Raw genomic sequence first — 26,102 nt, 5'->3', positions numbered from 1 at the left:
ACAATACTGAATGTAATGAAGAACCTAATTTTTAAGCATTGGCAAAGGGCGTTGGTATGTAGGTGTATAGCTTACATACAGCCCCGCATTGTGTCTTCCTGGATGTGGGGCCCCTGGACAAGAGCAGAATTGATGTACGGTTAACTCAGGCCTGATGACAGCCCTTTAGCTGCTGTGACCTATGGCAAAGTGTCTAAATTGTAGATTGCATAATTTAGAATCTTAGGAGAAGCAGTATGTCATTTGGGTATTGTTTGCTCACTGTAAAATTAATAGCCTATACTCAGGGCTCGAATTGAGGGGGGATGCAGGCCTGGTCGAAAAAAATGACAAAAAGCATCCCCTCTGTAAAACCTTCTCACTTGTTTCGTTTCTATTGAATCAGCCGTTTTGAACGAATCGTTTGAACAAATGATTCAGTAAGTCGTTTATTAAAACAGGTACTTGCTGCCACCTTCTGGCGGTTTATTGTCATTTATTTATCCATGACACCTAATGTGCCAGCACAAAAATACATTCAGCAAAATATTGTTTAATTATCAATATTGACCAAAATTCCTCTATTCCAGGCCCCAGAAGGAAAAAGAACAACAACTTACAAATAATAGTTCATTTAATAAGGATAATTTTTCATTAAATGGAAGCCTTTTTAAAAAATGACACCAATTTTGTAATTGGTAAATTAGCCACAGGAACCCACACACACCCAAACACCCCCCCCCCCCCCCCCCCCCCTCCATAGGCGTAATGGTTTTTATACTGAACAAACTGTGTGTGCTATTGCCCTACACCTAAACTTAGCCCTCACAGGAGACTTTGTGCATTTTTAGATTTTCAAAAAAACACGCTTCCTTTCATTATGCAAAAGTGAAGCGAATAAATCTCAGTATGGCTGCTGCCATCTTGCGTAAATGACGTCATTTGGAGCCCGAGTCTGCGCAGTAGAGTCGTGGGGTGGAGCTGCAGAACCAAACACCCGCAGACCCAATTAACCATAACGACACGCCCTGTTTTTATAGCATCACATTACTATCTAAAATCAAACAAAAACGAACAATTGAACACATATCAGCGTGATAACAACTACCTTAAATGACCAAAATCATCTTTCGGAAAATCATATTGGAAGTGTAATTCATTGTTTTGTTATTACTCAAGTCCCATTCGTTTACATGGAGAGTGCGGGGTTTATCACATGTATTGCAGCCAGCCACCAAGGGGCGATCAAAGAGCCCGCAGCTTCACTTTCCACAACATGTGAGACACACTTGGTGTATATGTGTAAGCTAACACTGATCTCTCAGCAAACACTTGCCCTGTTCTCCTCACATCAACTCAATTTGTCTTCTCTGACCGTTGTTCTGTCTAATCCTGGCCTGTCCTGCTCTCTTGGCTGCATAGCAGGCTAATCATTTTATCTGTGGTCCGTCATACGAGTGTAAATATACATTTAAATTTTCCTCAGCGTCCGAACTGTCTGCAATCCATTGTTTTCCTGTGGTTTAAATGGACCGCTCTCCCTTTTGATGCGTCACTTCCGGTTTTGGCGCGTTTCAGATGCAGAAGTAAAATTATCTCACAAAAACGACTCCAGAACTCTTAATAGCGTATTCTCAAGTATATTTGAAAGAAAATCTAGTTCCTACAGTATTTTTCTATACATCGACTCACTGGAGTCTCTAACCTGCAATAGAAAGTTTAGGCAACTCGTTTGACAGCTTTATGAATAGGGAAGTAATATTTGGACAATCTCCGAAAGTTGTGTTCTGTAAAATAGTTTAAAACTAATTTGGATCTACATGCATGCATTTTTAGTAGGCTAAGCAAAGAAAGAAGGAAAAATGAAATATACGCTTTAAAACATTGTGTTGTATTGGCTCGCTTCATCATATGCAAGCAAGTGAAAGTGAAACCAAACTGTGCCTTTGCCTTATACTGTCTGCATAGACTGGACAACCGTATACAACATTTGTGCGTATCAGGATGAAAATGGCCACATATATTTAACCTGAAAAGGCTTATATTTGTCTGTCGACAAGTTAAGGTAAGAATAAAGGCTAATAGTTTGTACTAATAACCGAGGACACGACTACTTGGCATGGACGTGGAATAGCAAGCGCTGCTATTCAAACTAATTTCCAAACGTGAGATTATTATAAAATCAGGCGCTTTTTCTTCGTTTCCTGTAAGAATAACTTTGTTCGGTTGGTTAATAGAGTTAGGACATGGGGTTCTTTAAAAAAACAACAATGGCTTTAACAGTAGGCCTACATCAAAAGCTGCACGAGGCATATGTCAGTAGTTAACTTTCAACTGGGATTAAAGTATCTCACATCGTTGAATTGATTATGATAGGCTGATAGAGTAGTGTGTAACAAATTATCAACCTTTCAAACTCAGACATTTACACAACACTAAGGATTAAGCTTTGAACTAGATTAAATCGTGAATGTTTGTGTTCTAACACAACTGCACCAAACTGAACCTGTTAGCACAGTTTTCAGGACAGGCCTGTACTCAGTATCAGAGGAAGTTAGGGTGGAGATAATCACGTGTTATTTTTTGAAAATTATATTGTTTTGTATAATATTTGGGAAACATTTATTGTTTAATACCGACATATTAACATGAATCAGGTCATACGAGTAAAATAACTTAATAAACTACATTAAAAATTATCAATATAAATAAACTTGTAACTCTCTTGGTCTCCGTTTTTCTGTATTCACTTTAGTCTTTCAACATGCAAATACAGATGGATGCTCAGATGTTTACATTGCATAGAGAAATATAGGCCTATGTATAATTAAATTTAATAATTTTTAAGGAGATTCACAATCAGACTTTAATGGACAAGATGGCCAGGAACATACAAGTAGAGCGGGGTGTAGACAATTCAATACCGGACAGAAAACACAGGGCAGAGCACACTATAAATACTGAACATAACGAGGACACACCTGGAACCAAATTAACAATCACACTAAACGAGGACAGGAAACAGGAAGGACCAAATATGGGCATATGGGGAACAAACAAGACACCACAAACACAAGCCTGACAACCTGTTTCCTTTAGTGTTTTGTATGCTTTAATGCTTTAAAAAGCCATTTTAGATTGTAATGTTTTATGTTCTAATCATAAAAAGTACAGCTGTCATAAAATCAGAGAGAAAGGATGCATGGCTAGAAACTTGTGATCAACTGAATGCACAAGTAGCAATAATGTTAAAATGTCATTAGCCTACATTTTGGGCACAATACATTAAATACAGTTGGTTGTAGCCTATTTTTTTATTTATTTGATTATTTAAGGTGTATTTTCTTCATACTTTTATTTTTGGACTGATAATAAAGTCAACTGATTGTATGTGAGAGAGACAGTGGTAATATTGATGCGTGTTAAGGCCAATTCACACCGCACAGACAAACACCAACAAACTAGTCTGTTGGAGTTTGTTGGATCAGTGTGTTACCCCTGTTGGCATTGGTTGGAGTTTGTTTTCACCCAACTGAACATGCTTATAGATATAGAGTTGGTCGGTGTCTGTTGGTGCAGCGTGAACATGAGAGTTATTTTTCATAAGATTCTAAATCCAATGGCTAACTTGAGCCAACTTGTTTGTTGGAGTTTGTCTGTGCGGTGTGAATTGGCCTTTAGAGGAACTCAGCTTAGCCTGACAGTTAGCTTGCTCCTGACCAGGGCTGCGTTTCCCAAAAGCATCGTAAGCCTAAGTTGATCATGGCTCCATTCGGTTTCAATGGGTCTACGATGTACTTAAGCTTACGATGCTTTTGAGAAACGCAGCCCAGGTTAGTTTGCCACAGTGTCTGAGCTATGGTAATTTTGCTTTCTGAAACCAAATCAAGTGAAAATAAGTCAGAATTACTGAAATAAGCCTTGCTTATTTGGTAAACTAGTTTTATGAAACAGCCCCCTGCTGTTTATGTTCATGTAATCAGTTCATATATGCTTTACTGGATGTTGTGATTAGAATTCATTCATAATATCAGAAAAACAAAGGCTTTATATATTCAAGGATGTTTTGAAATAAGCTTTACATACAGTACATAGTATTGAGTGGTTGGTTTGTGAACTGCAATAATTGGTTTGCATTTTTATCAAATTAGTCATTTTTGCGCTTGTGGTGGCATTAATCATGAATGAAAGATAAGAGAAATTTGCTTGTTACTGCAAGACCATCAGATATCGTTATGGAACATTTTCCTCAGATCTGAATTCATTCTGTACTACCGAATGTGTTCATTTTTTAGCACTGTTTTTATTTTCTTTCATTTTGCTAGACTTATTTTGATGTGTTCCACATATTTCACTTAACAACTGAAAGGCGGTTTAACCTTTAACCTAGAGAATCTGATTAGACATCAGTGAAGAACAACACAGGTAAGAAGCACAACATCCACTGTTCTACTGCTAAACTCATCTATATAGACTGTGTTTCTCTGTGTGACTGACAACAGAATCTTGCTGTGGAAGTAAGGTCAGTGTGTTGGCAGTGATGTGAGTCAGATTCTCAATTCATGTTTTTCTGCCCTTTTAGGAGAGGAAAATGCCAAAAGCAAACAAAAGTAAGTTCTAAAATAATTCTGTGGTAGGCTATATATATTTTTTAAAATTTACAAATAATGTACAGCAGTGGTACTTCAGGAGAGAATTTGACAAATGTCTTTTGTTTGCAAGAGCTACACTAAAAAAAAAACCACTTCCTGTAAGTCTAGCAAACATTTTTATTTCCAGTATAACAGCTAGATGCCACTTAATAAATTAAATATGTTACATGAGGAACTCAAAAGTATACTAGGTTTAAATGTCTATGGTTGAATGCTGTTTCACATAGGCCTACTATTTTTTTAAATAGTAATATAAAGTGTATACTGTACAGTGTCAGTATCTCATCAAACATATCCAAACATGAAGCATTTTAAACATAGCAACATATACTTGTCCCTCCTTTCCCTGACAGATGATTTTCAACTTGTTCTTCAAAAAGCTGGCAAAACTAGAGCTAAATGGGGCTCTGACATCATTGTGCCGTGCCACCTGTCACCTGAAATCAGTGCTGTGGACATGGAGATCAGGTGGTTTAAAGAGACAAAGTGTGTGTGTCTCTATAAGAACAGACAGATGTTTGAGGGGAGGGGCTACAGGGGCAGAGTGAGTCTGTTCCCTGGGGAGCTGGACAGAGGAAATGTGTCCTTACAACTGCGAGACTTCAGATGGTCAGATGTGGGAGATTACCTGTGTCAGGTCACCAGTACAGACAGAACAGAGGAGATAACTATAACAGTAGGATGTGAGTATTTTATCATTTCATTTTGTACTGTAATATCTCAACATACTCATTTTTAACATCTCAATTTTAGACTAAATACTCATGAGGTGTTGTTTGGTTACATCCTGTCATCTGTTAGATCATACAGTGAATAAAAACAATATTCTGTGTAAATATGTAAAATAACAGACTGTGATATCATTTCTTTCAATAATTTTTCTCTACAAGAAAATGTATGCAACCTGTTGGATTTGGTCATGTTTATTGCTATATGTCAACAGATAATTGGTAACAGTAAGATTCCATTAGTTACCTTTAGTTAATGTGTTATACATTTGTTACTATATTTTTCAATTTTTGTTAATATTAGTTAATAAAAAAATACAACTGTTCATATTAACTCTTGGTCCATTAAATAATATCAACAGATACAACATTTAATTTTAATTATCTATTAGTAAACAATGATATTGACATTAACTAAAATTATTAAATGTTTTAGACATTTTTAATTGTCATGTTAACTAATTTAGTTTACTATTAATAAATGGAACCTTGTTGTAAAGTGTTACAGGGTGGCTTTTGGAACAGAGACACACTAAAAGGAGCACTAGTTGGAGCAGCAGTAGCAGGAGCAGTAGCAGCAGCAGGAGCAGTAGTAGAAGGAGAAGTAGCAGCAGGAGCAGTAGCAGCAGGAGCAGTGGCAGCAGGAGCAGTGGCAGCAGGAGCAGCAGCAGGAGCAGGAGCAGCAGCAGGAGCAGCAGGAGGAGGAGCAGGAGCAGCAGGAGCATTAGCAGCAGGAACAGTAGCAGCAGTAGCAGCATCAGGAGCAGCAGCAGCATATTTCTTCAAACCAGAAATCATCTTGACAACTGATATGGTAATTGTACAAATTCAACCTGATTAGTTACTCTGTACTGTGTATAGACTGTTATCAGAGATTCTGTCTGTCCAAGGAAAAACATTTCATAGACAACTCTCACAAAACAAAGCAAAATATTGTTCTGCTCGTTGATCTAATTTACATGCTACATCAAACAAAACTCCTTCATAAATACCTTATAAAATTTGATGGCACCACACACATTTTAATTATATAAATTAATTGGACTGTTTGATTGTCACAAATTAGAAAAGGAGAAAATAACTGCTAAATCAAGATCTTGAGAAAACCTATTATGATGTTTTCAGTATTGGATCAAATTTTGTGTGTTGCTTATGCGGTGCCTCTGTTTGAGTTTACACAACTGTAAACATCTTAAATATAAAGACAAATGTCTTTATTAATTTCTTTCTGTAAAGTAGTAGAGAGTTCAACAAGTTCACTAGTTAAAAATTTCTACAAAAAAAACAACAACTAATTCACAAAATACTCTCCCACAAGCTGTTTGTCAAAAAAAAAAGAAAGAAAAAATGAAAAAGGAAAGAAAAAAAAGGTTATCTTTGTTGTTGTTACACAATTCCACAAACTTGTGGGTAAGTTATGTGTGTTACATTGCAGAGGATATAACTGTGATATTGCTGGAAAAAAAAACTGGTTTGATTATTGGTCATTTTAACAGAAAATATGTATTGTTTGCATTTCATGCACACCATCATATACACATATTTACACTGTTTTCTTCACTTCTACAGATACACAAAATATGGAGTAAAGAAGAGAGAAAGAAAATGACAGAATCTTCTCTTTTGGCAGGTAATGGTGCATTTGAGTAGATTGTGAGCAGAATGTATACTTAGAAATCTCTCAAATTTAGCACTAAACATCTAGCAATGCAGTAAACAATGTCAAATAATTTTTAGATGTGATGGGTTCAGGCTCTGTATATATTTTTTTGTTTTGTTTTTTTATCAGATTTTATTAATAGATTTTTCCTAATTTAATATATTTCTGCTGCTCTATTTAATGTCCCCTGGTGAAACTGCAAACTAAACACACCAGAAAGAAGAAACAGCAAAGAGCTCAATCCTCCAGAGAGTGAGTCATTTATTCATCTTAAATACAGTCGAGCTGAGTTTATTTCATTATCTAGATATTACTGTGTACTGAACTGTTTTGATTTGTAATATTCCTACTGTTTCATTCCAAGTATCTGTAGAACCAACACAAAAGCAAAAGTGAAGATGTGGAACAACACTAAGTTTATTCTTCCAATCAGTAAGTCGTAGTAATAAATGACTAAAATACACAAAAGCGAATGCTTTATTTAGTTGTGTATTAATGCAAACACCTAATAAATCTAAAAGCTTGAGTTATTTCCTGATAAAACAAACTCCCTCATTCATGATGCAACAGTACATATATTGTGGCTTTTGGTACCTTCAGACCGAAAGAAAAAAAAAACTGCTAAATCAAGATCTTGAGAAAACCTATTATGTTTTCATGTTTGATCAACTTTTTATGTGTTGCTTATCCCTGAAAATTGTGCCTATTTAAGTTAACACAACTTTAAACATCTTCAATTTAAAGACAGATGTCTTTTAAAAGTACTATTAATTTCTTTCTGTAAAGTAGTACAAAGAAAAACAGAAAAAATAACTAGTTCAAATAAAAAAATCTAAAAAATGTTATGAGTTATAGTTATAGCAGTTATAGTTATTGAAATTATGTTTCCACAATTTGTTTTGTGTGTGTGTGTGTGTATAACGTGTCTGTGATAGAGTTCTGCTCTACGTGTTTGTTATATTAAAACTATATTTATGTCATTCCCACTGCTGTTTGCATTCTTTCCATCAGGAGAAGTCTCAATCTTGCACAGAGACACTGAGGAGCCAGAGCAAAGGCCAAACCCTGCGTAGAGAGGCTCTGGGAATGTGGAGTGGAATGTGTGTAAGTGTGTCAGTCTGTTTTTGTCAGAGATACTGTAGAAGGACAGAGTGCCGGCAGGACAGTCCAAATACACCCATACCCTTTTAGAACGAGATGAGCATGATGGTGGACGCATTTTAGTCCTCTTATTATTGTGCCAGGCTGAGAAACTGTTATCAGAGCAGACGAGCCTCCAGGACTTCTCATTGGATCCAAACACACAGTCATCACTCTCTCCTTTCCTCCTGATTCCTTTATATGAGGCTGAAACATAGACCTCGCTCTTCCCGCTCCACTCAACCTCCCAGGAACAGCGTCCAGACAGACTCTCTCTGCACAGAACCTGAGGATAGCACTCAAATCTCTCAGAAAGGTCTGGATACGACTGCTCCTCTTCTACATATGTCACAGTTTTGTTCCCCTCAGACAGAGACAGATGTGTGTGTGCTGTGTTGGGGTCTAGCGTCAGCTCACAGGCACCTGAGCACAAGAACAGAGATTAGAGAAAGATCACAGACAATGCAACAAAACATGTGTGTGTGCGAAAACCTACATCTTCGTAACCCAGCTGTAATCCTAAACTTGCCCTCATGTTCCAGACTACAGAAGAAAAAAACACTATGTCAGTTTCTGGAAATTTAAAACAAATTGTTGTTAAAGTTGAAGTGTTTTGTCTGAAATCCCTGTTTACTATAGATGTACATATGAATATTTTTAGGTCAGCAAAGGGTGTATATATGTAGAGTATATTTTGTATGTACTGCATGCCATTTCTATAGGCGTCCCTTTAAAGAGCCTATCAAATCAAAATAGAAATGTTACTTTTATTACTTGTCTGTTAACTTTGAGATCATAGTGTTCTTCTAAGGGTTGATATTTGTGCAGTAAGAAAAATAAACTTGATTCAATACAAAAATCTTAAAGGGATAGTTCACCTACAAATAAAAATGTGCTGTTAATTTAAAGGTGCCATAGAATGAAAAACTGTCTTTACCCTGGCATATTTAAATAATAACATGCCATACAATGACATACAGTGAGCCTCAAACACCATAGTTTCCTCCTTCATATGTAAATCTCGTGATTAAAAAAGACCACTGAAAAACAGGCGAATCAGAACATAACACCGACTGTGACGCAACAGTCGGGATCACTACGCCCCCAACATTTGCATAAACCCGCCCTTGTTCTAAGCCGGCCGAACCATCAGAAGCTCTGCAGGTATTGTAAATAAACAAGCGTGGACAACAGCGAAAATAACAAAATAAATGTTATGTTCCAGGCCGTGCAGGGGGTGTGAAGTGCAGGGATGGGTTGGTGTCTGTATTCAGAAAGGCACAGAAAGCAAATAACGCGAGCCACTAAAGGGACATGGTTAGCTCCTTGCTAGCGGTAGCCTGTTACAGTACATAAGATTTCACTCTCAGTAAGGAGAGATGAGGATGATGGCGAATGACTTACAGATCCTGAGCACCACTGACAAGCATCTGATCTTGTGAAATGTGTGGTAAGTACTGTTGCTCCATAATGTAAACATAGTTTGTGTGATCGCGTCTCTTGAAAGTGAAACTATAACGCGATCGATGGATCGTTCAAAAGCAGTTTCAATGCCTCGCATATTAATAACGGCTCCCTGATGCCCGCGTTTTATATACAGTATAATTACCCGATGATATAACTGTGAGAGAAAGTATTTAAATTTGTTTCTAAGTATTTGTTTGGTTTCTCACCGTTTATGTAAAAAGGCGAGTTGATTAAGACTACTTCATTCATTTTATATGCTTTAGACATGTAAATCATCCACGTTTCACATCATTATTGGGTGCTTCTAAAGTATAATTGCGTATATGTTACAAAAAATTATTGAAATACACTGTCTGAAAGAACCAGTTTAGGAAAAATAATCAGACTAAATTTTAAAATGGCAAATTAAAACTTTTTCGGTGGACTATCCCTTTAAAGGCTGTCAGAAATGGCACTGATTTAAAGCGTGTCAGTATCTGAAAGAAAAGTCTTCCTGTGCAACATACTTCAGGATCTCCAATTTGCAAGTTGGATCATTCAATCTAGCTGTTAGCAGCTGACCACCTAAATCTCCTGGATGATTGCAGCTGAGGTCCAACTCTCTGAGGTGTAAGGGGTTTGAAGTAAGAGCAGCGGCCAAAACAGAACATCCTTCCTCTGTGATAAAACAGCCAGACAGTCTGCAGAGACACACATTTAAACACGTTTACATGGAAATGATCTAAGATATAAAAACTGAAAGTGTGCATACAATAATACAGTGTGAACTATTCAGTGTAAATATTTATAGGGAAATGTAAGCTTTTACAACACCTCAGTATCTCCAGTTTACAGTGTGAACTCTTCAGTCCATCTGAGAGCATCTTCACTCCTGAGTCCTGCAGGTCATTTTTGCTCAAGTTCAGCTCTCTCAAAGGGCATTTTGCCAGTTGTAGAACTGAGGCCAAAGTCGCACAGGACTGATGAGTGAGATTACAAGTGGACATTCTGTTCAGAACAATAAAACAATAATTAGACACCCACTGAACGTGTGCACACCAGTATTGCAGTAATTTTCCTAAACATAATATAGATTGCTACTCCATATGTTTGGAGCAACTATTTTGAACATGAAAGTACAGAACAAACCCACTTCTGTGCATATACATTACAAAACATATTTTAGTAACAACATATCAATGAAACTGAAACACAAACCTCAGTATCTCTAGTATACCGTGAGGACTCTTCAGTCCAGTTGAGAAAATCTCCACTCCAGTATCCTGCAGGTCATTGTCACTCAGGTCCAGCTCCTTCAGAAGGCTAACTGATTGTAGAGTTGAGGCCATAATTTCACAGGACTGACCAGTCAGGTTACAGCTGGCCAATCTAAAATATACAGTTATGTTTCAAATTATGTAATAATATGTGATGTCCTGATGATATTAACAACAACATAATAAAAATATGTAAATATCTTGATTTATCAAAATCTTGCTTTACTGTGTGTCTAATACTGTCAGGACTGGAAGGCACATATCCAGTTGCGCTGCAATGCTTCAGACAATGCTTCACAAACCTTAGTTTTTCCAGTTTGCAGCCATTCAGTCCAGCAGAGAGCCATTCCAGCCGTGAATCCTTCAGGTCATTATTACTCAGGTCCAACTCTCTCAGGCAGGAGTTCACTGAAAGTAGACCTGAGGCCAGTGTTTCACTTGACTGGTCGATGAGTTTACAGCCAGCCAGGCTACAAAATAAAAGGATTTGTGAAGTTGCTTTTGTCTTTCTAAAACGTTCTGTTTTTTAATAAATCTTAAAATAGTATTTGCTTTTGTAGTTCATTTTTATATAGTCCTTTTTCAGCCCAATGTTAATTAATGTTTCCAAGTTGGAAAACCATTTTTTCTTATACTATAAACAAGCAAACAATGCTATGATATTTTGTATGCTTATATTATTTCATATTATTTATATTCAATATATTATACCAATGTGTTTACACCATTTTTACATTGCTTCAAAAACTAATACAGTAACAATAATCATTTGTATCTTCTATTCATTACTACTAACTACTGTTTGGGTATTATTATACACTTACTTTTTGGATGAATTAATCCTGTCACCATGTTGTACACTATTTTCTTTACTATGTTTATAGACAATGCTATTCTTTCCCAATATCTAATGTATAAAAATATATGTAGTTCACCTCAATATCTCCAGTTTACAGTGTGGGCTTTTCAGGCAAGCAGAGAGCTGCTTCACTCCTGAATCCTGCAGGTCATTGTTACTGAGGTCCAGCTCTCTCAGGCATGAATTTGCTGATAGCAGAGCTGAAGCCAAAGTTTCACAGGACTGCATGGTGAGTTTACAGCCTTTTAATCTACACAGGAAAAGATATTACAAATATATCACTGTGATGACTATTATAATGAAGCATTTTTAATCATTCATAATATATTTTACGTCTCACAGCTTCATTTTACTGAAACGTCATCGCGTACATTTTTTCAATGCACAAGGTGAAAACAAAATTATTTGGTGGGGAAAAGCATTAGATATGTCATTACTCATGCATATAACCTTAAATATTTATATTGGATAATCAATAGGCACTGTTTCAATCCCAACATGATCTCTAGGAGTAGAGCTGTAATCGGGCCTTAAAAGTTAGGCCCGATAGGGCCCGAGCCCGACAAGTACATTTTGATTGACAGCTTTTTAAAAGCCTGAACCCGTTTACAGCCCGACATTATTCAAATGTGCGTACACACACAGCTCTTTTGCAGGGATGGGTTTTGATGCTGTAACAAACAATTTGATTGTAGGTTGATCCTGGGCACTGGCAGGTGTTGAACAGCTTCGATCAACATGCCTTATCAGCGACGAATTCCCTGTCGTTTTGCTGTCATACTTTAACAGAATGCCGCATCTTTTGCATTTCACATAACTCACTGGCTCATTATTCTCATTATGCACATGGTCAAAACTTTTCCACACCTCAGACTTTGCTGTAGTTGCTGGTGCAACCAAAACGTAATCGCCAGAGGCAAGCCTCCGTTTAACCTCCTCAGCATCCATTTTCACATCTTTCTCGAGCATGTCAAAGCAGTAACTAAATCAGCATACTATCATCTCAAAAACATTGCAAGAATTAGATGTTTTGTTTCCAGTCAAGACTTGGAGAAACTTGTTCATGCCTTTATCACCAGCAGGGTGGATTACTGTAATGGTCTCCTCACCGGCCTTCCCAAGAAGACCATTAGACAACTGCAGCTCATCCAGAACGCTGCTGCCAGGATTCTGACTAGAACCAGAAAATCTGAGCATATCACACCAGTCCTCAGGTCCTTACACTGGCTTCCAGTTACATTTAGGATTGATTTTAAAGTACTTTTACTTGTTTATAAGTCACTCAATGCCCCAGGACCTAAATATATTGCTGATATGCTCACTGAATATAAACCGAACAGACCACTCAGATCATTAGGATTGAGTCAGTTAGAAATACCAAGGGTTCACACAAAACAAGGGGAGTCTGCTTTTAGCTATTATGCGGCCCGCAGTTGGAACCAGCTTCCAGAAGAGATCAGATGTGCTAAAACATTAGCCACATTTAAATCAAGACTCAAAACTCATCTGTTTAACTGTGCATTTGTTGAATGAGCACTGTGCTATATGTCCGAACTGACTGCAATTAATTTTAAGTATAATCATTTTCTTTAAATTTATTTTAAATCAATTTCTATATCATTTTAAAATTCCTTGTTTTTATTATTTTTATTTCCATGTTTTTATTGATTTTTAATGTCTATTTCACTTTCTTTTATGTAAAGCACTTTGAATTACCACTGTGTATGAAATGTGCTATATAAATAAACTTGCCTTGCCTAATCAAAAATCATCACATGACCGCTCATTTACCACGCATGCCGGAGCACAAGCCCGACCCGAGCCTGTGTAAAATTATATAAATTAAGCCCGAAACCCGACCGAACCTGTCGGGTCCAGTAGGGTTTGGGCAAAAATTATTAAAATCATAAAGCACATTTTGCATTAACAATCTTTACAAACAATGACAGCATTGAATGTCTGAGTGATAACAACCTGCTATTTACCTCAGTATCTCCAGTTTACAGTGTGAACTCTTAAGTCCAATAGAAATGAGTTTGACACCTGAGTCCTGCAGGTCATTGTTACTCATGTCCAGCTCTCTAACAGGGGAGTTTGCTTGCTGTAGAACCGATGCCACAATTTCACATGATTGTTCAGTGAGATTACAGCCTTCCAATCTGAAATGAAAGAAGATAATGCAAAAAGTATTACATGTAACAATGTGGCTTTACAGTTATTTGGAAATCAAATATTCATGATCATAAGCCTTTTTGTTTTAAGTTCTTCAGATCACTGTTAGTTTATTGGTTGGTTGATTGGTTCTTACATTGCTTTTCGACTGTTCCTCACAGCTGGTACCAGTCTCCTTTGAGCCTCCGTGGATGTTGTGTTGTATTTCTTGAGGTTTAGCTCTTCTAGCACATCCTCTGCCATCAGAAGCATATTAGCTAAAGCTGAACAGTGGGCAGGAGACAGATATTTTTTAAACTTTCCTTCAGCTTTCAGGTAAGCCTGAATGTCTTGAAGAATAGAAGTATCCTTCATTTCAATCAAGCAGTGTGAGAGATTAATCCACCTTTCTGCCCTGACATTCTGCTTTTGACTTTGTCTGAGATTTTTTATCACTTTCTTCATGCTTTCAGGGTTGTCCTCCACGTGTGCGAGCAGACCTTGGAGAAGTCTCTGATTAGACTCCAGTGAGATGCCATGAAGAAATCGAAGGAAAAGATCAAGATGTCCGTTGTCACTCTTCAGTGCTTCATCAACCACAACCTTCAGAAACGCATCTAGCGAAACCTCATTAAACTGCGCTTTGATCTTTTTTCTTCCTTTCTTTATCTGGAACATTCTCAGAATATCACTGTTCTTGTTTAAATAGTTGAAAAACACAAAAAGCGCAGCAAAAAACTCTTGAAAGCTCAGATGAACAAAGCAGTAGACCTTCCTTGAATAGATCACTGACTCCTCCTTGAAGATCTCGGTGCAAATCCCAGAATACTCAGAGGCCTTGTCGACATCTATTCCACATTTTTTCAGGTCCTCATCATAGAACAGGACATCGCCATTCATCAGAGCTTTGAAAGCCAGTTCAGCAAGTTTCAAAATCACATCTCTTTCTGAATGCAGAAGAAACTTTGAATCTTTCCCATATGGCTCATCACTCTCACCATACTTCTGTCTCTTCATAACTGCCTGAATGATCAGAAAATGTATGTACATTTCAGTTAGTGTTTTGGGCATTTCTGCACTGCTATCATGTTTTAGGATGTTCTGAAGCACAGTGTCTGTGATCCAGCAGAAAACTGGTATATGACACATTATGTGGAGGCTTCTGGCTTTTCTTATGTGAGAGATTATTCTGGTGGCTTGATCCTGATCGCTGATCCTCTTCCTAAAATATTCTTCCTTCTGAGGGTCAGTGAATCCCTGTACTTCTGTTACACGGCTGATGTAATGTGAGGGAATCTGACCGGCTGCTGCCGGCCTGGATGTGATCCAGATGAGAGCAGAGGACAACAAATCTCCTTTTATGAGATTTGACATCAACATGCTCACCGATGACGTTGTAGACACATCAGAAATTTTGTCACAGTGTGAAAATGTCAATGTAATTCTACTTTCATCCAGACCGTCAAAGATGAACAAGACTTTACGCAAATCATATACCCTTGTATCTAACTCCATAAGTTCTGGATGGAAGTCAAGCAGAAGGCTGTGAAGGCTGTACTGGTCATCTTTAACCAAGTTGAGTTCCCGAAATGGAAGAACAAAGAGAAAATCAACATCCTGATTAGCTTTGCCCTCAGCCCAATCCAGAATGAATTTATGCACAGAGACTGTTTTTCCAATTCCAGCAATTCCTTTGGTAAGAACAGTCTTTATTTTTTCTTGGTTGTCTTTTCTCTCATAACTTGGATCGGATATAGGCTGGAAAATGTCATTGCAGTTGATTGGAGTACCTTGTAAGCGTTCAGTCTTGGTTTTCTCTATTTGTGCAACCTCATGTTCTTCATTTACCCCTTCCCTCTCTCCCTCTATTATATAAAGCTGTGTGTAAATCTTGTTAAGGTGGTTTTTGTTCTCTTGTATATTGATTCCTTCACATAAACTCTCATACTTCTTCATGCTGGTTTTGTGACTTTCTTTGATACTCTGTAGGATGGCATCTACTGGTTGGCAAGAGCTCAGCTGATCTTCAGCAGGCCTGGACCCTCTCGTGTGTGGGTGTATAACGGGACAAATTTCAGATATTTTTCTGCATTGAAAGCAGTCAGAATCTCCAGACAGGCACTCAGACTGATGTTGAACCACCTGTTTCTTTCTCCCACTGCAGAAACAAAGACAAACAAGATTTGTAATTAATTAAAATATTAAAGACCCTCTGTGGTGAAAATCAAGTTTTTAATGTTGTTTACACGTTAATCTGGTTTTTGATATGCTTATAGACGACCCATGTGCAAATTCATCAGTCAACACCATTGTTGAGCACTTTCTTATAAAAAAAACAAAAAATGGGGTGTACCAAAGACTCAAAGTAAAGTCTCAAAAAAACCTGCCCCCGTTTCCTACCATCACAAACATGTAACTAGTCCAGCGGTGAGTAATGTAGCAATTACACACATATGTTGATTTCTTGAACGCAATGGCCAATCTGAGGTGTTTAAGTTAGTCAGAATCCACTCACCGCTTAAAACGCCAGACTTTTTGGCTGTATCCGAAATCGCATACTTCCCTACTATATTGTAGACAAAAAAAACAGTATGTGACAAAAGAAGTATATCCGAATTCACAATACTCATAAAAGAGTAGGCAAAAAGTACACAGATGACCAACTACTTCCGGCATGATTCTGAAGTGTGCATGTGATGGGCACTTTACTATCCCATGAGACCACAGCAGAGGATTTATGAATGGCAGTGACACGATGCAACTAACATTGGTAGTCACCAATGACAACATGCCGAATGTAATATGTCCAGATTACATTTATACTACTCACATTCATACCATATGGAACATACTCTTTTTGCAGTTGCAAAATGATTACTTTAAAAAGTACTTACTCAAGAGATTATGTGATTTCTAATAAAGCCTTTGTTTCAGTGCTGGGTTCTGCACACTTGTGAATCCTCTCATTATAACAAAGTGTTGACACGATGTAAATAAAATGTTCATTGCGCAATGTAGATAGATTCATCGATTATAACAGAACAGATTGCAATGAACCAGGAGGAGTGACATCTTTACATGTTTTACAGGCTATAATTAGCATATTCATGGATCACGTACAGTCATGGCCAAAAATATCGGCACCCTTGCAATTCTGTCAGAAAATGCAACACTTCTCTCAGAAAATTAAAGTCAAACTTGATCAAATTTCACACAGAACTCAAAAATGGACTGGACAAAATTATTGGCACCTTGACAAAATTGTAAGAAATAATTGCTTTTCAAGCATGCTCCTGTAATTTGTATTTAGACACACCTGTGGCAATTAACAGGTGTGGGCAATATAGTAATCAAACTTGCAACCAGTTAAAATGGAGAAAAGTTGACTCAACAACCTTTGTGTTGTGTGTCACACTGAGCATGGAGAAAAGAAAGAAGTGCAAAGAGTTGTCTGTGGATTTGAGAGAAAAAATCGTGGAAAAGCATGGACAATCTCGAAGCTACAAGTCCATCTCCAGAGATCTTAATGTTCCTGTGTCCACTGTGCGCAATATCATCAAGAGGTTTACAGCCCATGGCACAAGCTAACCTCCCTGGACGTGGACGGAAGAGCAAAATTAATGAAAAAATACAACAACGGATTGTTCGAATGGTGGATAAAGAACCCTGATTAACTTCCAAACAAATTCAAGCTGACCTGCAGACACAGGGTACAACAGTGTCAGCTCGCACTATCCGTTGCCATATAAATGAACAGGGACGCTATGGTAGGAGACCCAGGAGGACACCACTGCTGACACAAAGGCATAAAAAAGCAAGACTGGTGCCAAAACTTATGTGACAAAACCACAATCCTTCTGGGAGAACGTACTGTGGACAGATGAGACAAAAGTAGAACTTTTTGGTAAAGGACATCATGACACTGTTTACAGAAAAAGAAATGAGGCCTTCAAAGTAAAGAGCACAGTCCCTACAGTCAACCATGGTGGAGGTTCAAAGATGTTTTGGGGTTGCTTTGCTGCTTCTGTCACTGGATGCCTTGACTGTGTGAACGGTATCATAAAATCTGATGATTACCAAAGAATTTTGGGGCGCAATGTAGTGGCCAGTGTCAGAAAGCTGTGTCTCCACCAGAGGTCACGGGTCTTCCAGCAGGACAATTACCCGAAACACACTTCAAAAAGCACTCAAAAATGGATACAAACAAAACGCTGGAGAGTTCTGAAATTGCCAGCAATGAGTCCAGATCTGAATCCCATAGAACACCTGTGGAGAGGTTTCAAAACAGCAGTTGGGAGAAGGCATCCTTCAAATCTGAATGACCTGGAGCAGTTTGCAAGAGAAAAGTGGTCCAAAATTCCAGTAGAGAGGTGTAAGAAACTCATTCATGGTTACAGGAAGCAATTCATTTCAGTTATTTTTTCCAAAGGGGGTGCTACCAAATATTAAGTTAAGGGTGCCAATAATTGTTTCCAGTGCATTTTGTGGGTACTGTGTGGAATTATATCAGATTTGACTTTTCTTGTAGGTTTTTTTTTATGTTGTTCCAATGCAAAAAAAAATTTGAGTACCAAAACATTTGCATAAAACATTTGTTGCCGATATTTTTGGCCATGACTGTATACTCCGTGAGATAAGGGTATAGTGTTATATTCAAGCCATTTTCAGACAAAATCGTTTACATGACAAAATCGTTTTCATGTTAAAAAGTTTGATTATCAAAGATGAGTTGCAGGGGGAATTAATGGCTGCAGGGGGACTTTAAGAGATATGGGCTATACTGAACACACAGACATATTTGACTTCAGTATAACTCAGCTATTAAATGTAAAGTGATTAAAAAATTAATTGCACAGGATTTTTAACAGGAATTGATTGTACTGTTGTTTAACAGACTGTTCAGTTGACCAAATTTCTTTCAGAAAAAATAATAATATTTCAGACAAAAGATAAATAAACAGGTTTGAGAGTTTTGATTTGGCAAAAAATATATATTATCTAGGACCTTTATACATTGTGTGCCAATGTGAAGACTGTAATTATGTGCCTTGCAGTTTTCATCCACATTAAATTCAATATGGCATCTAACCTAACTTAGGTCTATTTGCTATTGTTTAAAATTTGTTGCATGATTTAATTTCATAAGAGAATTTCATGAACATGAATCAATGTGCAAGCACACCTGTGTTTAAAGTGCCCTGCTTTATCACTGAATTTAGGAGGTTCAGCCATGGATCTGTCACTCTTCAAAGATGCATAGCTTGGTAGTGTTGATGCTGGTCTCTGGGACTGGTGGAAAACAGCACTGTACTCCATTTTGTCTGAAAGACTGAAAATACCAAAATGAATTCAAATACATACAGTGGGGCAAATAAGTATTTGATACACTGCCGATTTTTCAAGTTTTCCCACTTACAAAGAACGGAGAGATCTGTAATTTTCATCGTAGGTATACCTCAACTGTGAGAGACAGAATATTTAAAAAAAAATCCAGAAAATCACATTGTATGATTTTTGAATAATTAATTTCCATTTTATTGCATAAAATAAGTATTTGATACAATAGAAAAATATAACTTAATATTTGGTACAGGAACCTTTGTTTACAATTACAGAGGTCAGGTGTTTCCTGTAGTTCTTGACCAGGTTTGCACACACTGCAGCAGGGATTTTGGCCCACTCCTCCATACAGGTCTTCTCCAGATCTTTCAGGTTTTGGGGCTGTCGCTGGGCAACACAGAGTTTCAGCTCCCTCCATAGATTTTCTATTGGGTTCAGGTCTGGAGACTGGCTAGGCCATTCCAGGACCTTGAAATGCTTCTTACGGAGTCACTCCTTAGTTGCCCTTGCTTCTCCCATGCCTCCTCTGCATCATCCAGATGGTCTTTGGCAAACTTCAGACGGGCCTGGACATGTGCTGGCTTGAGCAGGGGGACCTTGCGATGATATCTCAGATCATTATCTAGTCTTGTGTAAACTCCATATAGCTAAAACTGTAAATTCTACACCTTGTTACAAGTATGGTAGAACCATCACCTCTACCACAAAAGACTGCTTTGTAAGTAATCTTCCTGATTTATCTAAATTCCTCAGCATATCCAACAGCGCAGAAAAACTTGATGATGTAACAGAAACTATGGACCCTCTCTTTTCTAGCACTTTAGATACAGTTGCTCCTTTAAGATCGATTCTATCAGAGATAAAATTGTAACCATGCAGCCGTCAGCTACAATATCGCATCAGATTATTATTATAATTATAGATCCCCTGCATTATAGATCCCCTGAGGAACAATTTCACTCATTCTCTACTATAGGAGAGGAAGAATTGTATAAATTTGTTAAATCATCTAAACCAACAACATGTATGTTAGACCCTATTCCATCTAAAGAACTAAAAGAGCTGCTTCCAGAAGTCATATATCCTCTTTTGGCTATTATTAATTCATCACTGTCATTAGGATATGTCCCCAAAACCTTCAAACTGGCTGTTATTAAGCCTCTCATTAAAAAACCACAACTTGACACCAAAGATTTAGTTAATTACAGACCGATCTCAAATATCCCTTTTCTGTCAAAGATACTAGAAAAGGTAGTATCCTCACAATTATATTCCTTCTTAGAGAAAAATAGTATTTGTGAGGAATTCCAGTCAGGATTTAGATCGTATCGTAGTACTGAGACTGCTCTCATTAGAGTTACAAATGACCTGCTTCTATCATCTGATCGTGGTTGTATCTCTTTATTAGTTCTACTGGATCATAGCGCTGCGTTCGACACTACCGACCACAACATTCTTTTAAATAGACTAGAACACTTTGTTGGCATTAGTGGAAGTGCATTAGCATGGTTCAAATCATACTTATCTGAATGCCATCAGTTCGTAGCAGTGAATGAAGAGGTATCATATCGATCACAAGTGCAGTACGGAGTACCTCAAGGCTCAGTACTAGGGCCGTTACTTTTCACGCTTTACATGTTACCCTTGGGAGATATTATCAGGAGACATAGTGTCAGTTGTCACTGTTATGCTGATGATACTCAGCTCTATATTTCTTCACGGCCCAGTGAAACACACCAAATTGAGAAACTAACGGAATGCATAGTCAATATAAAAAACTGGATGACGAGTAACTTCTTACTGCTAAATTCTGAAAAAAACAGAGGTGTTAATTATCAGACCTAAAAACCCCACATGTAATAACCTAGAACACTATCTAACACTTGACGGCTGCTCTGTCAATTCTTCTTCATCAGTTAGGAACCTAGGTGTGCTGTTTGATAGCAATCTTTCATTTGAAAGCCATGTTTCTAGCATCTGTAAAACTGCGTTATTCCATCTCAAAAACATATCAAAATTACGACCTATGCTCTCAACGTCAAATGCAGAAATACTAATTCATGCGTTTATGATCTCAAGGTTAGACTATTGTAATGCTTTATTGGGTGGTTGTTCTGCACGCTTGATCAACAAATTACAGTTGGTCCAAAATGCAGCAGCTAGAGTCCTTACTAGAACCAGGAAGTACGACCATATTAGCCCGGTTCTGTCAACACTGCATTGGCTCCCCATCAAACATCGTATAGATTTTAAAATCTTGTTAATTACTTATAAAGCCCTGAATGGCTTAGCTCCTCAGTACTTGAGCGAGCTCTTATTACTGAGTATAGTCCTCCATGTCTGCTGCGTTCTCAAAACTCTGGCCATTTGATAATACCTAGAATATCAAAATCGACTGCAGGCAGCAGATCCTTTTCCTATTTAGCACCCAAACTCTGGAACAATCTACCAAATACTGTTCGGGAGGCAGACACACTCTCTCAGTTTAAATCTAGATTAAAGACACATTTCTTTAACCTGGCTTACACATAACACACTAATACACTTTTATTATTCAAATCCGTTAAAGGATTGTTAGGCTGCATTAATTAGGTCAACCGGAACCGAGAACACTACCCATAAAACATGATGTACTCGTTACATCATAAGAAGAATGGCATCTACGCTAATATTTGTCTGTTTCTATTCTGTTTCTCAGTCCGTGTCCGGATGAGATGGTGGATCGGCGCCGGGAGATGATGTATGTGGCCCTGATCATCGGCGGAGGCCGGACACCTGGATGAGCCCCATATCCCCAGTCCCATATCCCCAGTCACCGTAGCCACCCGATCCGGTCCGTATCCAGCCCAGATGGTCACTGCAGTCACCAGATCCAGTCCGTATCCAGATCAGATGGTGGATCAGCACCCAGAGATGACCTCTACAGCCCTGAACGTCAGCGGAGACCAGGACACCGAGATGAGCGCCAGAGACAGATCCCCGGTGAGGACGCGCCACTTAGACAGCCATCGGAAAAGACCACGGGAACCAGTTGAGCCCTTACAATCTGACTTTGCTGCAGTTGAAATTGAACTGCTGGTTCGTTTGGCCAGAGGAGAACTGGCCCTATTGTCCTGTAGCCCATGCCAGGCTTCTGCAGGTCTACAATTTTGTCCCTAGTGTCCTTAGACAGCTCTTTGGTCTTGCCCATAGTGGAGAGGTTGGAGTCTGATTGACTGAGTGTGTGAACAGGTGTCTTTTATACAGGTAACAAGTTCAAATAGGTGCAATTAATACAGGTAATGAGTGGAGGATAGGAGGGCTTCTTAAAGACAAACTAACAGGTCTGTGAGAGCCAGAATTCTTGCTGGTTGGTAGGTGATCAAATACTTATTTCATGCAATAAAATGGAAATTAATTATTCAAAAATCATACAATGTGATATTCTGGATTTTTTTTATATTCTGTCTCACAGTTGAGGTGTACCTACGATGAAAATTACAGATCTCTCCATTCTTTGTAAGTGGGAAAACTTGAAAAATCGGCAGTGTATCAAATACTTATTTTATTACTGAGATTTCAGATTCATATATATATAACCAAATGCAGTTTAAAGTTGTTTTAGACAGTTTAGCATGTCACACTGCAGGACAGTTTCAACTAAGCAGACATGTTATTGATTTAAAGTTATTAACATTTCACATTAAAGACCCGTAATGTATTTTGAATCATTTACATGAATTCAAAACAATAATGGAAACTTTGAAGGATCAAGAATAAGAGTGTCACAAAAAATATTTGTATATTCATCAGGTATGCATGAACTCACCTGGGCTGCAAGTGCCCTGTCTTATCACTGAATTTAGGAGGTTCAGCCATGGATCTGTCACTCTTCAAAGACGCATAACTTGTTTGTGGAGATGCTGGTCTCTGGAACTGGTGGTGAACAGCACAGTCCTGCACTTTCTCTGAAAGACTGTAAGTATTGAAATTAATTTAAATACACACTGCACATTCAAACACACCGCGCAGGACAGCACAGCAGCCATTTTATAGTTTTAAAGCTAACAAGTAGCATTTGACCTTAGACCCCTAATGTAATTTGTACAATCCACATATATTCAAGTGTGCTATTAGTATATTTCTTTTAAACTATTAGTCTACTTTTTATGTACTTCTCAGAAATATACTTAAAATGACATTTATGTATACGTGACTTATACTTAGAAAACGTCTAAATATATTTGAGCTATACTTGTGCTCCGAGAATCCGTGTTTTCATTGTTATATGGTAGGGAGCGCTAGTACTCATTTTCTGTACAGAATTTCCAAAAAAAACCAAGTGAAGACGAAACCAAAACAACAGATGCTTCCACGTGTTAAAACAGCATCAAAACTGTGTAACGTTATGGAATAAAATTTCGACCAATGAAGAGGTAATAATGACTGTCAAGCTTTGGGGTGTTGATCAACTCCATCTACGTTTTGATTATCATTCTGAATCTAATTCATAGGTTTTTTTCAGATTTTTGTTCAAAATGTTCAAAAAATATTTCATTTTTTATTTATGAAACACCCTCATTCAAGTGTTTAGAAAAGAATGCATGAAACTAGAATAAAATGTTTTTGTTAACAAGCAGATACCCTGTTCTTTTGATGTTTTATATGTTCAGATATTCATATAACAAAATATAAACAAATTAATACCTAAATAGGGACATAGTAGTATACTTAAAGTATGATGTAAAGTTCACTTACGAGCATACATGCAGTATAAAACTATTAAACTAGTAGTTTACTGAGACAATACTTCAAAATGTACTAAAAATGCTACAAGTATTTAATTAGTAAATTATAAGTATACCTATAAATTCACTTTTAGTATAGTTGCAGTACAAGCTAAAAAGATTGATGTAAACTAGTTGTGTACTTTTATCCTTAATGTATACTTAAAGTATACATTTATATACTAGAAAGTGGGTCAATTTAGTCCCAATGAGTATTGAAATAGTACACTTACTAGTATACTACTAGTACACTGATATTTGTATACTTACTACATAAAGTATACTTAAAATATACCTGAAATATACTTAAGTATACTTAATAAAATAAACTTGAAGTATACTACTTTTTGGTAAGGGAAAAGAGTGTGCAGGTTCATCAGGCATGGGCAGCAAGCAAACAAAAACAATAAAACAAACTTTTTAATGATAATTGTTTTCATGACTGTCCTGGCAAAAAATAGTAAGTGGGATTATCTAAAAATCAGATTTTTGTCAATAAATCATTGTAGACTAGTTTTGTCTATAAATCATTTAAACAAGGGTCATTTTGACCCCTATGATACCCTGCATATAATGAAAGATACCTTTTTGATCAATTTAACAAAACAATATTAATTTAATTAGAGTATTATGAGTTAATTAAACGACAGCAGTATTTTCTGCATAAAATTCAACCAAATTGAAACTGAAAAAGTTCATTATAGCACATCATTGCACATGGATGATGAATATTACTCTCTTGTTTCTTATCATAAGCGCTCCCCTCCTCACTCCCCAAATAAACACTTGAGTTTGACGAAATGGTTTCGTCTGCCTCCATAATAAGTAACTAATATTACAACCACGTGAAAACACGAAGTATATGTTTAGCAAAAATACAACACCGTTGAACTCTGGTTAAACTCCACTAGATTTCGTCACTGAAGTTACTGCTGTTCAAAATAAAAGTCCTGGCTGCGCATTTTATTATGTCGCCTACAGTAGCATCGTGTGTTTTAATCTTTACAGTTAACTTTACTTTCGGTTTGACAGCACGTTAAAATTGCTGTATAGCGTCCTCTAAAGGCTACAACATGTCATGTCAAGTACCATTGCACTGCCAACTACAAAAACAGCAATTTCATTTAACATTTTAAAATAAGGTTTAACACACTGCGAATAATTTTACGACAACATTTTGATCTGCACATATTTTACCTGACAGCAGCAGTTTAAAGACTTAAGTTAATCACTCAAAAGGGACAACGGTGCTGGTCAGTCATCATATAACAGGGCCAAACAAGCAATCAAGTAATGAAACCATAACGTTGCTGTGAATAGGGGAGAGGGTAAAGAACAGCACAATTATCCTAAATCATAGCCTATCAAATAGCATATGTGTGACCCTGGACCACAAACCCAGTCATAAGGGTCAATTTTGTGAAACATCATCTGAAAGCTATGCATTGCATAAATAAGCTTTCCATTGATGTATGGTTTGTTAGGATTGGACAATATTTGGCGAAGATACAACTATTTGAAAATCTGAAATCTGAGTGAGCAAAACAATCAAAATATTGAAGAAATAAAGTTTTCCAAAACGTTCTTAGCTATGCATGTTACTAATCAAAAATTAAGTTGAGATATTTTTACAGTAGGTAATTTACCAAATATCTTCATCGAACATGATCTTTGCTTAATAGCCTAATGATTTTTAGCATAAAAGAAAAATTGATAATATGACCCATGCAATGTATTGTTGGCTATTGCTACAAATTTACCTGTGCTACCTATGACTGCTTTTGTGATCCAGGGTCACATATATCCCTAGCATACGCCTATATACAGTGGGTACGGAAAGTATTCAGACCCCCTTCAATTTTTCACTCTTTGTTATATTGCAGCCATTTGCTAAAATCATTTAAGTTCATTTCTTTTCCTCATTAATGTACACACAGCACCCCATATTGACAGAAAAACACAGAATTGTTGACATTTTTGCAAATTTATTAAAAAAGAAAAACAATTTTAGGGGTGTGGTCCTGGTCAAGACAATCTCCTGAACTCTAAACTGAATGTCAGAATGGGAAAGAAAGGTGATTTAAGCAATTTTGAGCGTGGCATG

At 37.3% G+C, this 26,102-nt stretch overlaps 2 protein-coding genes across 5 annotated transcripts; one reads left to right on the top strand and one right to left on the bottom strand.

Annotated features, from left to right (window-relative positions):
- The first annotated feature begins 1,530 nt into the window (after positions 1-1,530).
- On the top strand, positions 1,531-9,013 carry LOC306871872 (uncharacterized protein). Of its 3 annotated transcripts, none has more exons than XM_079420085.1 (9): positions 1,531-2,044; positions 4,305-4,404; positions 4,562-4,589; positions 4,985-5,314; positions 5,860-6,173; positions 6,929-6,989; positions 7,236-7,271; positions 7,384-7,451; positions 8,031-9,013. In XM_079420085.1, exons 3-8 carry the CDS (start codon positions 4,571-4,573, stop codon positions 7,413-7,415), a joined length of 792 nt encoding a protein of 263 aa, XP_079276211.1. In that variant the 5' UTR covers positions 1,531-2,044; positions 4,305-4,404; positions 4,562-4,570; the 3' UTR covers positions 7,416-7,451; positions 8,031-9,013. The 3 variants fall into 3 exon arrangements, with proteins under 3 accessions (XP_079276211.1, XP_079276213.1, XP_079276212.1); XM_079420087.1 differs by having other exon boundaries at positions 1,895-2,044; positions 7,393-7,451; positions 8,031-8,160; XM_079420086.1 differs by having other exon boundaries at positions 1,903-2,044; positions 4,305-4,589.
- On the bottom strand, positions 7,266-24,950 carry LOC306871871 (NACHT, LRR and PYD domains-containing protein 12). Of its 2 annotated transcripts, XM_079420083.1 has the most exons (12): positions 24,685-24,950; positions 23,041-23,218; positions 19,075-19,221; positions 14,050-16,050; positions 13,727-13,900; positions 11,818-11,991; positions 11,185-11,352; positions 10,824-10,994; positions 10,440-10,613; positions 10,133-10,306; positions 8,656-8,702; positions 7,266-8,582 (listed from the first exon to the last, which is right to left on the bottom strand). In XM_079420083.1, exons 2-12 carry the CDS (start codon positions 23,088-23,090, stop codon positions 7,975-7,977), a joined length of 3,888 nt encoding a protein of 1,295 aa, XP_079276209.1. In that variant the 5' UTR covers positions 23,091-23,218; positions 24,685-24,950; the 3' UTR covers positions 7,266-7,974. The 2 variants fall into 2 exon arrangements, with proteins under 2 accessions (XP_079276209.1, XP_079276210.1); XM_079420084.1 differs by lacking the exon at positions 8,656-8,702 and having other exon boundaries at positions 7,267-8,582.
- Between the last annotated feature and the right edge of the window lie 1,152 nt (positions 24,951-26,102).

This window comes from Barbus barbus, assembly GCF_936440315.1.
Source record: "Barbus barbus genome assembly, chromosome: 6".
NCBI lineage: Eukaryota > Metazoa > Chordata > Actinopteri > Cypriniformes > Cyprinidae > Barbus > Barbus barbus.
Note: the sequence above shows the minus strand (reverse complement) of the source record. Positions and strands in the feature narration are given on the sequence as shown.

Bases quoted from the DNA above. Each gene is read 5' to 3' on its own strand.
- LOC306871871 (XM_079420083.1), bottom strand. From the start codon at position 23,090: ATGGCTGAACCTCCTAAATTCAGTGATAAGACAGGGCACTTGCAGCCC. The intron at 10,995-11,184 runs GTTTGTGAAGCA...TGTATATTTTAG, and splicing joins TGCAAACTGGAAAAACTAAG to ATTGGCCAGCTGTAACCTGA. The intron at 10,307-10,439 runs GTGTTGTAAAAG...GTGTCTCTGCAG, and splicing joins TGTAAACTGGAGATACTGAG to ACTGTCTGGCTGTTTTATCA.
- LOC306871872 (XM_079420085.1), top strand. The intron at 5,315-5,859 runs GTGAGTATTTTA...CTTGTTGTAAAG, and splicing joins GATAACTATAACAGTAGGAT to TGTTACAGGGTGGCTTTTGG. The intron at 6,174-6,928 runs GTAATTGTACAA...TCACTTCTACAG, and splicing joins TCATCTTGACAACTGATATG to ATACACAAAATATGGAGTAA.